The 16,454-nt window shown below is 41.5% G+C and overlaps 3 protein-coding genes and 1 long non-coding RNA gene across 6 annotated transcripts in view; 3 read left to right on the top strand and 1 right to left on the bottom strand.

The window, feature by feature from the left end:
- The window catches only part of LOC115588026 (uncharacterized protein C21orf62 homolog), an 84,676-nt gene that overhangs the window by 32,766 nt on the left and 35,456 nt on the right, over nt 1–16,454 (bottom strand). The gene's annotated exons all lie outside the window — the stretch shown is intronic.
- Nucleotides 1–16,454, top strand: part of LOC115588020 (butyrophilin-like protein 2) — a 50,669-nt gene that overhangs the window by 8,088 nt on the left and 26,127 nt on the right. The gene's annotated exons all lie outside the window — the stretch shown is intronic.
- Nucleotides 896–2,197, top strand: LOC115588029 (uncharacterized). Its single transcript, XR_003985264.1, has 3 exons — nt 896–996; nt 1,448–1,492; nt 1,624–2,197. It is a non-coding gene; the product is annotated as an uncharacterized LOC115588029 (long non-coding RNA).
- On the top strand, nt 6,563–16,103 carry LOC115588021 (ICOS ligand-like). 2 transcript variants are annotated; one of them, XM_030428257.1, is made up of 10 exons: nt 6,563–6,826; nt 7,058–7,101; nt 9,370–9,732; nt 9,830–10,129; nt 10,482–10,532; nt 10,764–10,865; nt 11,383–11,463; nt 11,769–12,221; nt 13,111–13,155; nt 13,288–16,103. In XM_030428257.1, exons 2-10 carry the CDS (start codon nt 7,065–7,067, stop codon nt 13,464–13,466), a joined length of 1,611 nt encoding a protein of 536 aa, XP_030284117.1. In that variant the 5' UTR covers nt 6,563–6,826; nt 7,058–7,064; the 3' UTR covers nt 13,467–16,103. The 2 variants fall into 2 exon arrangements, with proteins under 2 accessions (XP_030284117.1, XP_030284118.1); XM_030428258.1 differs by lacking the exons at nt 13,111–13,155; nt 13,288–16,103 and having other exon boundaries at nt 6,567–6,826; nt 11,616–11,859.

Below are 16,454 nucleotides of genomic sequence, written 5' to 3'. Positions count from 1 at the left end.
TTTGGATGACAGAGACGTTGATAAAATAAAAGAGGACCGACACGAACTGAACACCAAAAAGAGCACGATGTGACCCATGTCAGGTTTAAAAGACGGTTAGAGGACTTGAGTTTCAGCAGACGATTGACCAGCTGTGTTCTAAAGAATGTTCTGTTCAACGTTTTTGTCTTCGGTATGGCGAACTATATTTCTCTGCTGAAAAACACTATGAATGGTAACAAATACATTATAAAAAGACACACTATAAGAAGTTATTTTTCGTGTTGGCAAGTAGCCGTGTAATAAGCGGGATAACGTAGAGAATGGCGTCCATTATTGGGAAAATAAGTCCAGAAAGGACAAACCGGCCCCCGACACAGCTTTGCTTAAATAGACTTATATTTCTTTTAAGTCATGTCATTTGTATTATTTAGACAAATTCTAATCAACAGTCAGTTCTACCCTGATCACAGATCCAGTTCTAGAGCCACTGAACCCACAACCAGATGTCCTTAATCCCCAAGACGCAGTTCAAGAAGGTTTATTATTGAGAATAGACCACTGCCATGAAGATGATTTAAATCTAATAATGAATTATTATTATACTAACAACTGAAAATGCTAAGAATAATAATAAGAACATTGATGGTTTGGTTTCATTGGAATACACTCTACAGATTCAATCACAAATCAGTTCTGCCCTTATCACGCAACTCCAGATTTAAATCCAGAAGCAGCTCGAGAACCAGTCGACCCAAGACCCAGTTCAAGAAGAGTCAGCTGCTTTTTTTTATTCATAGTAGTGAGCTAGTTTCACCAGAGCAATCTGTGATGGTTTAATTTTGTTCTACCTTTATCGTGCAGATCAAGCTCCAGCTCCAGCTCCAGCTCCAGCTCCAGCTCCAGCTCCAGCACCAGCTCAAGCTCCAGCTCCAGCACCAGCTCAAGCTCCAGCTCCAGCACCAGCTCAAGAACCAGATCCAGCCAACCCACTACCAGTCCATTCCCAAGCTCAAGGTGAGCAGTTTCTTGTGTTGATGGCAGCGACCTAGTTTCAGCAGAGCAACCCATGAAGCTGATTATTAAAAATGCCAGCAGAGATTATTCTAGAAAAATGTTGTTACCATGCTGTCGTACGTCACGCTCATGTGTTACATTTCATCTGGTTAAAGCAGCAGAACTGCAGAAACATCATGTCGTGATCTGCACCCCTGGACGTAGACTCTTTGATTTGTTTACACACTCATTCATGTTCACCAGGCCACGCCTCCAAAGGTCTGATAACCAATTACAGATGAACAGGAAGTGATTACAAAGATAGATGGACAGTGTTGCAGTTAGAAGACGCCACAGTACATAGAGATTTAGTTCATTCCTCCATAGATCAACATTAACCACTGGCAACATTCCTACAGCCTAATTCAAATGAAATCAATAATCTCTCATCAATTGTGCCTCTGCCATGAAGATGCAGACGCAGCAGAACCTGCCCAAGACCCAGTTCTGGAGGAGGGTGAGCTGCATTTAGTTGATAACAGCAAGCTAGTTTGGAAATGCCAACTGAGATCATTCAAAGATAATAACTCATAAAAACAACAATAATAATATCAGTTCATGTCTCTCTTTCTCTTTCTAACCTCTCAGCAGCTGATGCACCTGGTGAAACTGCTTCACTGACTGGGACTCCAGTTGGTATTCGCCATCGCACAAAGTCAAACGAGGACGCTGCTGCTTCTCCAGAGAAAGAAAATCTGTTGAAGTGAAATGAAGACAGCGCCTCAGATTGAGTCAGAAGTGTTTATGAGAACCTGGATCAGAACTGAGTCAGGGAGGCAACAACCTGAAGAACTACTGCACATAGACTAAAATGATCCTTGAAGACTTGATCAGACAAACTCAGGTCCATTAAACTGTGGTCCATTAGCTGTTAGTCAAACTCTGGTGCTGAATAAACAACCCGACAAAGCAAACGGACCAACAACAGTATGTCATGATATTTCTGAGTGTTTCTTCTCTGGTGTCACACAGAGCTGCCAGCTGGACTGTGGTTCTGGAGAAGATGATCTTTTCTTAAATATGGCAACTTTTATCAACCACATGAAGAATCTCCCGTCTCACAGGACTGAACAAAGGTCCGTTTATTTCCACACAGACTCGACATTATCGCCACAATGAAGGCTCACATCTATTATACCATGGTCTGGGGGAATACTCAATTCTGATTGGCTGCAGGGTGTCCATTAACCCCTGATATATGGACACCTACTAAGTAGTTCCAGTCAAATTGACTGTTCACCGCTGTAAATCAATGCACTAGCTGGCGTATCAAATCTGAATATGTTATTTCCAGCACTGAGTTCAGTCCGTCAGTCCTTCAGTGTCTTATCCTCTGAACACCACAGGATGGCGACTGTAACACACAAGCTGCAGAAAGTTCACTTCCCCTCTAAACTTACTGATACGCGAATAATCTCACATCCCGTTCTCTGTTCAGCTCTCTGCTTCAGGCTGCGGCCACAGTAACGTTACACACGGCTGATCATTTGTTCGTAAAATCTTGCTGTTGATTTGGGGCCAATGACATGACTGGTTAGCTAGCTAATCGTGTTAGCTAGCATACTGTCAAATTATATTTACTGTTTGTCAACCGTACGCAATGATACTGACTTTGAATCTTGCTAGCATAGTGTTAGCTTTCTGGCTCATCGCTGAGCGGACGAGAATATCTCCCGTTGCCGAGTCGTATCTATGGTCCGTCCTATTTACTGGAGGAGTGAACAACGTCTCCGTTGCATAAGAATCTTAGAGGAGAGTAATGACTGTTCCAGGTATTAGTCAAACCCTCAGGCGTTACCTGGGAAACAGTTATGGCTTGTGAAAAACTATATTTTGATTGTAAAACACATGAAAATGTAAATTAATGGTCCGAATTTCTTTTCTTTGTCAAGTGACCATGGTATAAGCGGGATAATGCCCTTCGAGGTGTCCATAAACAGGAGTTAATGGACTTCGCGGAGGCAACCGTTCTTAGGCCTCCGCATCGTCCATTTACTCCTGTTTATGAACACCTCGAAGGGCATTATCCCTTACTTAGTTCACACTGAACCAAGCAGCTCCATCTGAAAGGCACTAAACTGGGTCCAGTTTATATAAACAGCCTGTCGGCCAAACGGAACCAAAAGTGGTGTGACGGCACACATCATGACGTTGACATCCGTGTGTTTCTCAGTGTCACCTGTTAATCTGAACATGTACCTGCTGACTGTTTATAATCATATGGATGCTGTTCTGATGTGTTGTTATTGAGGTCCAGACCCACCAAACATCCTGGAAGGTGTCAAAGTTACGTTTTTTGCACTAAGTTACATAATTACATCGTCACCATCAGTAACAGACGCTGTCTACCTCTATCACTCACAGGGAGGGAGGATGTTTTCTGGGGAAAAGTTTTGGGCCGACCGTCGCTGTGATTCTTTTCAATACAAGTTAAAAGTCGGTAGGACAGACAGGATGACAGACAGGATGACAACTCTTTTCTTCAATGTTTCCAAAGACACTTCCAGTTACCTCAGTACTGTTGTTTGGTCCTGTTACGTTGCTTTGTGGGTTGAGGTTTGGAACATTTCTTCTATGTTTGATGAGTGAAGGAATTATTTATCCGTCAGACTGAACACCATCAGACTGACACACTGCGGTCCACACTGACGCCAAACTGTCCTCCCTTATTATTATCAGGACATGATTCCCACCTGGAAAGTGCTGTGTGAACGGGTCTGTGGTCTGTCGATTTATTATGTTGTCTATTTATTTTTTTTTAGCTTTGAGTGTCCAGTGAGTGTTTCTGTATCGTGTGTGTGTCTGAATGTTGGGGTTTGTGTTGAAGTGTTGGGATTTTTCTGAAAATTAAACAATGGTACTTGAAAAAGTATTTGATTTACTGTGTTGTCTTGTATTTCACTATAAAACTAAGTACAGAAATGGTCAGAAGAAGTTGTGCGTGAACCAGAATTGAGCGTAAAAACAGAATAATTAAGAATAAACCAAATGCTTCCACTCAAATGGAGAGAAGGAAAAGTGTCACCTGTGTGATCTGAGTTGAAGTCCAATATATGATTCTCACAGAGTCATATACTGCACAGTGACAAATCCTCTAAGAAGGCAGAGAGAGCATGGTGTGGTGAAAACCAAACATCAGCCTGGTTTCACACAATTTGGTCTGCAGATAAACCAGCTGACTGATATTTGTTTGGGAGCAGGGTATAAAATTAGATTTTTGACCTACATGCCAATGGCAGGTAGGCTTTGAAATTTTACCGGCCAAAATATGTTTTGACCGGCCACTGAAGTGTTCACAATTTATGACCTTAACCAACAGATTTCTTGAAGGAAACACTGAACTGCATAATAAGATAATTGTTAACTGTTAATTGCCCACTGATTGTTTTTTATTAGGGAACTATCTAAATTACTACTTCTTCCTCTTCCTCTACTACTCATAGTTGTGATTGGCAAAGTACAAAAAAGCAGGAAAATATACGGCTCCAGTTTGTCACTCTTTACATTTATTTTGTCCTGTTTCTGCTGCAGCTAAGAAAGAAATAGTTCGCCCCACGCGTCCAAATTCTTTGAACACAATGTTTCCCCTAGATTTTTTTGTAGCAGCGGTGCTCTGAGTTGGTAACTGAGCAACACCAGGGGGGTCTGGAAGAAAATCTGAAAAATAACCCTTTAAATGGTGACTGCTGGTGAGATTTTCGAAAAAATAAATTTTTTTGACATTGCTGCTTGAAAATATGAGCATTAGAGAACTTTTTTACCATTATTTTCTTTATTATTATATATCTTATGGAAACAGAATCTGTTTCAGAGGCCAGTGGGTCACATGACATGGAAGCTATCGAGAAAAAAATCATAATTTCTGCATATTAATATTCATATAAAATAGAGGAAGCACTAAAATACGATAAAAATAGCTGTGTTTCATTTCTCAAGTTTACTAAAACAATCTGCTGCTGGTTTGGAGTCACTGGGTCACATGACATGGAAGATATTGAAAAAACTGCAATTATTTTGTATTAATATATTTCTGCTAAGTAATTTAATGACGGTCCCTAAATCCGTCTCAGTGATTCAGCGTGGCTCTGGAGGTGAGCTTACCGTCCTCCTGCTGCTCACACTGGGCGAACCTCAGTAAAGTCTCAGCTGGACCCGAGTGAAGATCCACCGAATATCCAACCTGAAACTAACTTCATCACAGTTTGATGAGTCGCCTGTTGCATCCTTTGAATATGATGACGAGGATTTCAGTCACTCAACTTAAACGCTGACTTGTAGAAATTATACAAATAGCAGTAATGACAATAATAATCGATTTCAGGATAATTTAGGATGTAGTGCTTTCACTGTGTGCTACTTAAATTCGCCATTCGCCCGTGATATTACACCGACAAAAATCATGTTTTGGGGGGGTTTTTTTGCGACGGCGGCGCTGAAAATCCTGCAGTAGAATACATATAGGAGAAACACTGACACATCAGATAACCTTCTGCAATGATTGCAGGCTCTTTGGTGGAGCTTTGCTTTCACTGAAGTTCCATCGTGACAAATGAATGGACTCGCGGAGTGACATGAAGACATGAATCAGGGGCACAAAAACGTTGACAGCGGTGGCCGGTCATGATGTTTACCAATACCCGACCCGTGCCTTGCGCAACTTGATACATTTTCAAATGTTGAATGACGGTGGACAGCCAGAGACACATTTGAAACGCAATCAGTAGATCTGCTGTAGCAGTAAACTGTGTCTGTTTTACTGTTTGGCATTTATGTGGAAAGTTATATAGCAAAGTCTGCAAATTTCAGCAGCCTGCCAATGGCGTGTGACATATTTATTTTACACGCCAAAACATATTGATCCGATCCGCTGGAAACGTATACATGCAGGAGTTAATGCGACTATCAATCGAATAATCTACGTGGTGTAATTCGACTATGAGAAATCTGATCCGGTCCAATTTTAGTCAGACAAAGGTGTATACATGCATCTTAAAGATCCGATCATAGTCGGACTAACGCAGTAATTCGGTTTTCTTGAGTGACATGTAAACACACTGACTGTTGGTGATGAACACTTCATCTGATGGAGGATCTACACTTTCCTCCTGGCAAGACGAATGCACAGATACCAGAGCACGAAAACAAACTTTGTTGAGACAAGACCAGGATTACAGGACATATTTCAGTCGCAGTTAACTGATGTGGATCACAGACTTTTCCAGCTGTTTGCTGAAGTGTTTGATCGCAGAGGGACGAGGAGACACGGACAAATAATATAAAGTCAGGTGAAGTTTTTTAGTCCACAGAACATTTCTGGAGCTTCACAGTAAAACAGAGTTGCAGCATTTTGCTAAACAGCTGACGCAGCTGACACTTGATTTAAAACATGAATGGCTCCTGACAGCTCTCCTGGTGTAATGCAAGTTTTTGGAAGTGTTAGCCATCTTTTTTTTTTCTGTTTTACTGTGAAGCTCCAGAAATGTTTCTGGACTCTGAGACTTCACCTGACTTTATATCATCAGGAGGAGGAGACGAGGACTGGAGTGACTTTTATGGGGGAACTAATGTCGTCTCCTTTATTGTAAACTGTTTAAATTGACAGACTGTGTTACTGACATCCAGTAAACACAAAGTCCAGTCCTGCCTGTTTACAGTCGCTGCAGATGATCAAGGAGTGGCTCCTCCTTCAGACGGCACACTTGCATATTTGAGCTGCCTGCTTTCTGTTCACAGCGTCACAGGTGAAGGTGTGCAGTGGAGGAACAGCTGAGCTGTGAGACCATTTGATCTGGTAGGTGCTCTTTAATTTACAAACAGTCACATTTATTGGGATGGAGGGAAACAGGAAACACTGATGATACGATCGAGACTTTTGTAATATTATCTAATACTTCCTCATGATGTTTTTCTATATTTGCATTTCACATGTTTTAAAAGAACACAGTCACACCCGCTCACCCTGCTGTGACTCTGATCATGACAACACAGCTACTGTATCACATTCTTTATCTTTGTTTTTCAGTCCAGTCATGTCCTCCACCATCCTGCTGATCGTCCTTCTGTCTGGTGAGGAAACTGTTTCTTTTTAATAATTAATTCTTTGACTGAACAATTCAGGTACAATTGGTTCATCAAGTTTGAAGTATGCAGGAACGTATACACCTCTGGAATGACAAACGAAACGTGACAATCAAACGAGTCATAATTTGTTTGGCTGTAAACTGGACGTGTGATCTTTGATTTGATTCTGCAGGGCAGCAGGGTGTCATCATTCTTTAAGTGCTTTTATTATTTAATCTCTTTTCTCTATATTGGGCCTCGGAGGCTGCTCGTCCTCTTCTGATCAAATGAAAGAAACTTTGAAAGAGCTTTGCTTTTTTTGTGGTTAAAAACTGTCATGCATCCAAGTTTTATATGTGACCACAGATTCACTTCTCATTATGAAGTCGCTCAGTGTGTTATGCAAGATATAATGATATCTAATAAAAGCAGTCGGTGACCTGAAATGTACAAAGTTCATTTTATATCTATCAGCAGTGAAAAAGAACTTTACCTGGGGGAGAATAACTTATTCAAACACTGTCAATTGACTTCAGATAAGAATATAACTGAGGTAAATGTGGTGAATTTAATGTGATCCACACACCAGCAGCAGGATCAATAATGTCAACAGTGTTTATTTAGAGGAAGAAACAAATGAGTCTGTGAACCACGTGGCTGGTTTGTTAAGAAAATGTACAGTCAGAATCACCAGACACACCCGTTGTTGTGGCAGAGGGAGATTTTGTGTAACATGAACAGAGCCAGGTGAGCTAACATCTCATTGTTCAGTTCCACAAAGAGCGACGGGTGAGGATCAATACAGAGATATTGATACATATGATCCCAGACATCTCTGTTTCTAAGATATAGTAACAGATCGATATCTAAGATCAGTGAGGTAGTGTTGGTGTGTGCAGACACTCAGCTGACAGGAACTACTTCCTCCTGTCATACTGTAGTCGTATGCAAACTGCAGCTGTATGAATACGTAAGGCGCCTCGGTCAGAACATTAATGAATACAGGCATTGTGGCATTCAGCTACAACGTGTCTCAGCTTCAGCCACAACATGAGCGGTCAAAAACTATTTACCTGTCCGGGTGGAAACACCTGCCCGGGCAAAACGTTGGTTCCTATTTATAACATATGCACCAATTTATACAGTGGCACCTGGTAACATAAATTACAATGTAAACAATATTATGGCTCCTACAGGCATTTATATACAGATAGACAATGAAGCTTTTTCTGTTTTTTTTTTTTACTGACTGTGAGAAAGTGCTGCCCGGCTCCTCAGGCCTCAGTTTGCAGGTTATCTGATTGTAAAACTAGCGCTGTCAGTCGTTTAACATAATTAATCCCGATTCATCTCATCGATTGTCCATAGTTGATCTTATCTCTTCTAAATGAACCTTTAAGTCATATTGTTCAAGTTTTAGTGGTCTTATCAACATGGGAGTGCACAAATCTGCTCTGTTCAAACGTTTCATCTATCTGAAAGCTGCAGCCGCACATTTAGCTCTCACTGTTGACAGTTTGTCTCATGAGGAGTTGTCCAGGCGTCTCTGTCGCAAACTATCCAGTGTGGTCAGCCTTTGGCGAGGAGGAGGAGGAGGAGGAGGGGGAGGAGGAGGAGGAGGGCTGTGTGTTGGTGGTGTTTGAGGCTCCACGTACTCTGGTAAGGTCAAGTTTGATTGTCAGACTGAACACCATCAGACAGACACACTGCTGGTTTTTCCATCCACACAGACGCTGTCTTGCCTCTGTATCTGTCATACAGACAACAAGGTTACAGACTCACTAGCATTTCCTCCTGTTTGTTTTTTATTTGACATCAACTCATCGGGTGCATGATGATAGGAGACAGAAATACAGTGAATATTATCACCTAGTCCAGGAAAAAGTAATCGAGCGATGGTGCCGTCAACAGGAGCGGCTATTTGGATGCAGGCTCTTTGTTCACACGTGGTCTGTGAGAGTTTCCAGTTGTTGTCTTGACGTTTCCATCAACAATAAAGCGGCTCTTGACTTCCTCGGATGGTCAGGAGATGAAGTTGTTCATGTTGGTTCTTGTATCTCGGCTGCTTTGTTCAGCTTCCACATGTTGGTGTGAACAACGTCGGCAGTTGATCTGAATCTGAATGTTTGTACGTCAGGCTCAGAGTTTCTGTACATGGACGCATCTTCTCCTCGTGAAGTTAGTTTGTTGCTTTGTTTTACTTTTCTCTTCATATTGTTGGTTTTTCGGGATTTATTATTTCTCTTTCACTGACAAATATGTTTTCTTTTCTAGCGCACATTACAGGTCTGATCTCAGAGCAGCTTCTCAAAGCCACTGTTGGAGGATCCGTCCTGTTCCCCTGTTCTCTCCCAGGATATCCACTCAGTCTCAACTGGTTTTACTGGCAAGAGGGCGACAATCTTTTTTTTCGATGGGAGAATGGGAAGGAAATAGAAATAAAAGACAACAAATACAAGGGCAGGTTCCAAGTCTTCACTCATGAGTTTAGTTCTGGAAATATTTCCATCAGACTTGACAACATTTCTGTTGAGGATGATAAGAACACATTCTTTACCTACGTTAATTTATATGATGAGCAGAAAAAAGTCACCAAACAGTCTCAAAAGCAATGCATATTCACGCTGCAGGTTTCAGGTAAATTCAGAAGCTTCTTCACACCAAACCTCAATAAATCTCTCCTCGTATCAAAGTGCTGTAAATGTCTCAGTTGTTCTTTCTGTCACACTCACAGCTCCCTACCAGCATCTGGTCCTGACGGTTAACCACACAACCAACAGTGCAACCTGCTCAGCACGAGGAGGATACCCTGCAGCTCAGGTATCATGGAAGGGTCTGAACAGATCCAGTGATGAAGAGCAGGACCTGCAGGATGCTGAGACGTTCCTGCAGCAGGATCCAACAGAGAAAACCTTCTCCTTCACAAGCTCTGTCAACGTTACAGGGTTAAAGTCTGTAACCTGCATCGTCTACAACCCTCACTCCAACAAGACCATTAACAAAACTATGGAGTTGGTGGAGATCAACACTGCTGGTGAGAGATCATTCAGATCAATTCATGTGGTCTGGAAGCATCTTCAGGGATGTTTATTTAACCACAGTTAAACTATGAGGAACTGGTTTAAATGAATTATTACTTGATTGATTTGACATTTGACAAATTAGTTTAACCTGTTTTTATTCCTGGAAGTTAACATAAAGTTATGAAAGGCTTAGAAAGGTTATAAGCTGTCAGAAGCTCTGCAAGTGTTTCTGGATAACGTCCCTGGAGCTGATTGCAATCGTTCAGACAATTCTTGTGAACCACGACATGTTTCAGCAGCGTCCCAGAAGCATCACTGAATACTGATGATACATAAAACATAAACTGATATCTGTCTCTTCAGATCCTCATGGTGTGTGGATCACAACGCCAACCTTCTCTACTCCTTCCCAGGGTGAGTAGTATTTTGTTAAACTATGTAGTTCTGGATTTGATTTGGCTACATGATGCACCAATCATCTGGAGGCTGTCTTGTTAGTGGCTCAGGAGAGAGGAGAAAGAGGAGAGAGTGGGTGGTTTGTCTATATAATCACTCATTAGCTGCTGTAGGCTCTAGTGTGGGCATAGAAGCTCCTGTGCAGCAGGTCTAATCCTTTGTTAATCTGTTGTTTCTCCTGATTTACAGATGAAAACGGGAGGCATCGATTTCTAATAATTGCACCTTTTGTCCTCGTCATCCTTGTCATTGCTGGTGCTGTGCTGTTCTATCTGTGGTACAAAAAGCAACGTGAGTGATCTTCGCTGATTTTCTATCCTAACTGCTGTTTTATGTTTCATCAACTCGTGGGACGGGATGAACTCAAGCACCAAACAGAAACCGTCTGACCTGATATGAATAAACACAACGAGGCTGAAACTGTAAAGTAGAGTTGAGTTTGTTCAGTCAGCAGAAAACATCTGGTCACTTCATACCCAATCTGACGTCGTACATGGTATGAAGAGAACTTCAGTCAGCGATTTTCAAACACATCCTCTTATTTCTGGTCTGTATGTAGAGCGCCCGCCCAGTGCCGTCAGTCCAGAATGTCAAAGTAAAACCAGAAATAAAGCTTCGTTAAAAACATCCTGACATCGTGTTGAAGTCAGTCACAAGCTACAGCAGCTACAGCACAATGTCATCACTCTGGTGGTTTGACTTTGCTGAAGTACACTTATTTCATTTAATTTCAGTCATGTCGTTTTGGTTTATTTAGACAAACTTAAATCAATACTGATCAATAATCAGTTCTACCCTCATCACACAGGTCCAGTTCCAGGACCAGTTCTAGTGCCACTGAACCCAGAACCAGACGTCCCTAATCTCCAAGACGCAGTTCAAGAAGAAGGTTTATTATTGATAACAGTGGCCTAGTTTCACCAGAGCTGTCCATGAAGATGATTTAAATCTAATAATGAATTATTATCAAAATAACAAATAATAATGCTAAGCTACACTCCATAGATTCAATCACAAGTCTGTTCTACCCTTATCACGCAGCTCCAGATTTAAATCCAGATGCAGCTCGAGAACCAGTCGACCCGAATCCCCAAGACCCAGTTCAAGAAGAAAGTCAGATGTTTTTTGTTGTAGCGAGCTAGTTTCACCAGAGCAATCCAGGATGGTTTATTTTGTTCTACCTTTATCACACAGCTCCAGCTCCAGATCAAGCTCCAGGTCCAGATCAAGATCAGGATCCAGATCAAGCTCCAGGTCCAGATCAAGATCAGGATCCAGATCAAGCTCCAGGTCCAGATCAAGATCAGGATCCAGATCAAGCTCCAGGTCCAGATCAAGATCAAGATCAAGATCCAGATCAAGCTCCAGGTCCAGATCAAGATCAGGATCCAGATCAAGCTCCAGGTCCAGATCAAGATCAAGATCAAGCTCCAGGTCCAGATCAAGATCAAGCTCAAGGTCCAGATCAAGATCAGGATCCAGATCAAGCTCCAGGTCCAGATCAAGATCAAGCTCCAGGTCCAGATCAAGATCAGGATCCAGATCAAGCTCCAGGTCCAGATCAAGATCAGGATCAGGATCCAGATCAAGCTCCAGCCAACCAACCACCAGTCGAACATGATCCCGTAGATGGACCTGAAGCTGAAGGTGAGCAGTTTCTTGAGTTGACAGCAGCGAGCCAGTTTCACCAAAGCAATCCATGAAGCTGATGATTACAAATGCCAGCAGAGATTTTTCAACTCTAATAACTAATAATTATCAAAGAATTTTTAGAATCAGAACCAGGAAAATGCAACTTTCTCTCACAACCTGACTACCACGGTCAGTCTGGTTTGTCACCTATTGTATGACAGACTACATAGAGATCATCAATTGCTTCAGGGTGTCGGGTCAGGACACTATTATAATGTTCAGGAGAGTGCATTAATAAGAGGCAGAGTCCTTTAATACACTTCCAGCTGTTTATCAGCGTTTGTGGATGAGTGTGTTTGGTTGCTGCAATATAAATACAGACTGATCAGAAAAGTACAAATTAAACATAAAATACACCGAGCTAGATTTATATCTTTAACAAGATGACAACTAAAATACAGCTCCAGATTAGTTATGAACTTAAAGTCAGCATTAATCAATTAAACCTGAATGAGCATTACTCTATAGGCCTCGATGCAACATAAGATGGACATACACTGTGAATGATCGATTAGCATTCAGTATGCAATGTATAAACAACAGAGATTAGCAATACAGCAACATAACCTCTGAGGCTATTGCTAGTTAGCGGCTAGGTCCACGTCACTCATTAGCAGCTAATTGTTCATCGCATTATACAAACCAAAAGAAAAACTACAGCAAAGTCATCAAAATAGACTCATGGATAAACACAAACATCAAGAGTGTAACACAACAGGAAAAACACAGAAACGTACATCTTAAGAGACGCACACACCAATGATTATTCAGCCGGTCTGTGTCTCATTTAATTTAAATGAAACTGATACTTTAATCTCTAATCAATTGTGCCTCTGCCATGAAGATGCAGACGCAGCAGAACCTGCCCCAGACCCAGTTCAGGAGGAAGGTGAGCTGCATTTAGCTGATAGCAGCAGCTAGTTTGGAAATGCCAACTGCTAAGAACTCATAATAACAATAATAATAATAATAATAATGATAATAATAGTTAATGTCTCTCTTTCTCTTTCTAACCTCTCAGCAGCTGATCCATCTGAGGACGCTGTTCTACTATCTGAGGATCGAGCTGTGTATCACTGTCAGACAAAGACGAGTGAAGGTACTGCAGACTGCGACACCTGTGAGGACGCTGCTGCTTCACCAGAGAAAGAAAAACTGCTGGAAAAAGAAAATGGAAATGAAGACAGCGCCTCTGATTGAGTCAGAGTGTTTATGAGAACCTGGATCAGAACTAAGTCTGGGAGGGAAACAACTCAAGAACTACTGCACATGGACTAAAATGATCCTTGAAGACTTGTTCAGACAAACTCAGGTCCATTAAACTGTGGTCCATTAGCTGTTAGTCAAACTCTGGTGCTGAATAAACAACCGGACAAAGCAAACGGACCAACAACAGTATGTTGGGATAGTTCTGTGTGTTTCTTCTCTGGTGTCACACAGAGCAGCCAGCTGGACTGTGGTTCTGGAGAAGATGATCTTTTCTTAAGTATGGCAACTTTTATCAATCACATGAAGAATCTCCCGTCTCACAGGACTGAACGAAGGTCTGTTTATTTTCATACACAGAATCCACATTATCTCCACAATGAAGGCTCAACTTTGTTTGTTCACACTGAACCAACAGCTCCATCTGAAAGGTGCTCAACTGTGTCCAGTTTATTTAAACAGCCTGTTGGCCAAGCAGAACCAGAAGTGGTGTGACGGTACACATCATGATGTTGACATCCGTGTGTTTCTCAGTGTCACCTGTTAATCTGAACATGTGCCTGCTGACTGTTTATAATCATATGGATGTTGTTCTGATGTGTTGTTGAGATCCAGACCCACCAAACATCCTGGAACGTGTCAAAGTTACGTTTTTTGCACTAAGTTACATAATTACATCGTCACCATCAGTAAACAGAACGCTGTCTACCTCTATCACTCACAGGGAGGGAGGAGGTTTTCTGGGGAAAGTTTCAGGCCGACCGTCACTGTGATTCTTTACAATACAAGTTAAAAGTTGGTAGGACAGACAGGATGACAGACAGGATGACAGACAGGATGACAGACAGGATGACAGCTTTTTTCTTTAATGTTACCAAAGACACTTCCAGTTTCCTCAGTACTGTTGTTTGGTCCTGTTACATTACTTTTTGGGTTGAAGTTTGGAACATTTCTCTGTTATTTGATGAGTGAAGGAATTGTTTATCCATCAGACTGAACACCATCAGATCAACACACTGCGGTCCACACTGACGCCAAACTGTCCTCCCTTATTATTATCAGGACATGATTCCCACCTTGAAAGCGCAGTTTGAACAGGGCTGTGGTCTGTCGATTTATTATGTTGCCTCCTATTTATTTTATTTTTTATTGAGTGTCCAGTGAGTGTTTTTGTATCGTCAGTGTGTCTAAATGTTGGGGTTTGTGTTCAAAGTGTTGGGATTTTTCTGATAAACGATGGTGCTTGAAAATGTATTTGATTGACTGTATTGTCTTGTGTGTCACTTTATTATATAAAACTAAGTACAAAAATGGTCAGAAGATGTTGTGTGTGAACCAAAATTGAGAACAAACAGAATAATTAAGAATAAACAAAATGCTTCCACTCAAATGGAGAGAAGGGAAAGAGTCACCTGTGTGAACTGAGAGAACTGAAGTCCGATATATGACCCTCGTGAGCACAGAACTAATCCTCTATTTACATGTGCAAGAGGGCAGAAAGGGAAAAACACTGAGCTTAATCTGATGATCCCACGTTATTTAAAAGTGTACAACCGTTCATCTGTGAACTTCCTTAACGTTCAAGGCCTTAAAAAGAAACTCAAACCACTTGCTGTCTTGTCTCCCTGGTTTAAGATTCCCAAACAACTTTTTCATATAGAAGATAATGATGACCATCACCGATAATCTAAGGGTGGATTGATTAACTGAGTGTGGTGGAGTGAGAGTGGAGACAGAGGCATGTCTTTAGAAAACATCACCTCAATCCAGGACGGATACAAACAGCTTTAATGAGCCATTTCCTGTAGAACATCAGGGAAGTAGTTCTGTGTTTGTGTTAATAACCATTTCTTTGTCTTAGCTTGCTAACAAGTTCCGTCCCATTGTCTTTTCCGCTTATCCGTGAGGGTCCCAGGATGTTGCTGCATTTTTCCCGCTAAGGGGTTGTGATGCTTACTGGGGCCAAATCCAGTTTTATGGGTGAAGGCCAGGGTACACCCTGGATGAGTTGCCAGCTCATTGCAGGACCCTTACTGATGGCAGTGGCTGCCACACAAGGTGCCAACTGCACATCAGGAGCAACTTTGGGGTTCAGTATCTTGCTCAAGGATACTTCGACATGACCTGCTGTAAATCCAGACTTTGATCATATAATTGCAACTTTATAGCCTCATGTGAGGCAGCAGGTGTGATGGGTGCTTGGTGCAGGCCTGTGAGTCCAATTTTTATGCTCCATAGCAAACTGAAACCATTTTTTCCAACTGGCATCACTGATGAGTGGTTTAATTAAGACTGCGCAGCTGTTTAGTCCCAATCCCTTAGTCTTCTTCACATTATGTGTGTGGAGACACTCTTACTTTCTAAATTTTATAAACTATCATTGAATCCATCTCATAACTGTGAACTTCAGACGAGTGATATCAAAGTGACCTCTACACATTTCTGTTCATCATTTGGTGACTATGTTAATGCTTGGTTTGTGGGTCTGTTTATGTGTATCCTACTCTGTGACACACTGATCCTACAGTAATAAATACATACAGTACAAATTGTGTTCTTTTGGGCCGGGATCTCCAGCCCCTTTTGGTTTGTTCTGTTAAACTTGTAAACAAATAAACTTTGAATATTTCATTTAAAATATGTCTCTGGTGTCCTTTTATATATCGTGATCTCTGTGGAGAGATGGTGTGCAGACAGGCTGTAACAGCTGCTACTTTGATTAATACATAATTTAAAGACGTCACTGCTTCTAAAGCACCTTTTGTTGATTAACTAATAACACCTACTATCAAACAGCTTGGTCACAGGTATGTTTTGTAGATAATTGCAGAGTGTGGGTGCAAATCTTTCCATTCAGCCTCATTATTGACCTTATTCCTGACGTCACAACTTTACCCATGGTTCATAGCGGTAGTCGTTTAAGCTTATCCCACTGAACTGATTGAACTCGGTGTTTACGCTAGCATAGCTTTCATGTTCACT

Source organism: Sparus aurata, chromosome 9 (genome assembly GCF_900880675.1).
Source record: "Sparus aurata chromosome 9, fSpaAur1.1, whole genome shotgun sequence".
Lineage (NCBI taxonomy): Eukaryota > Metazoa > Chordata > Actinopteri > Spariformes > Sparidae > Sparus > Sparus aurata.
This window is presented reverse-complemented; position numbering and strand designations above follow the sequence as displayed.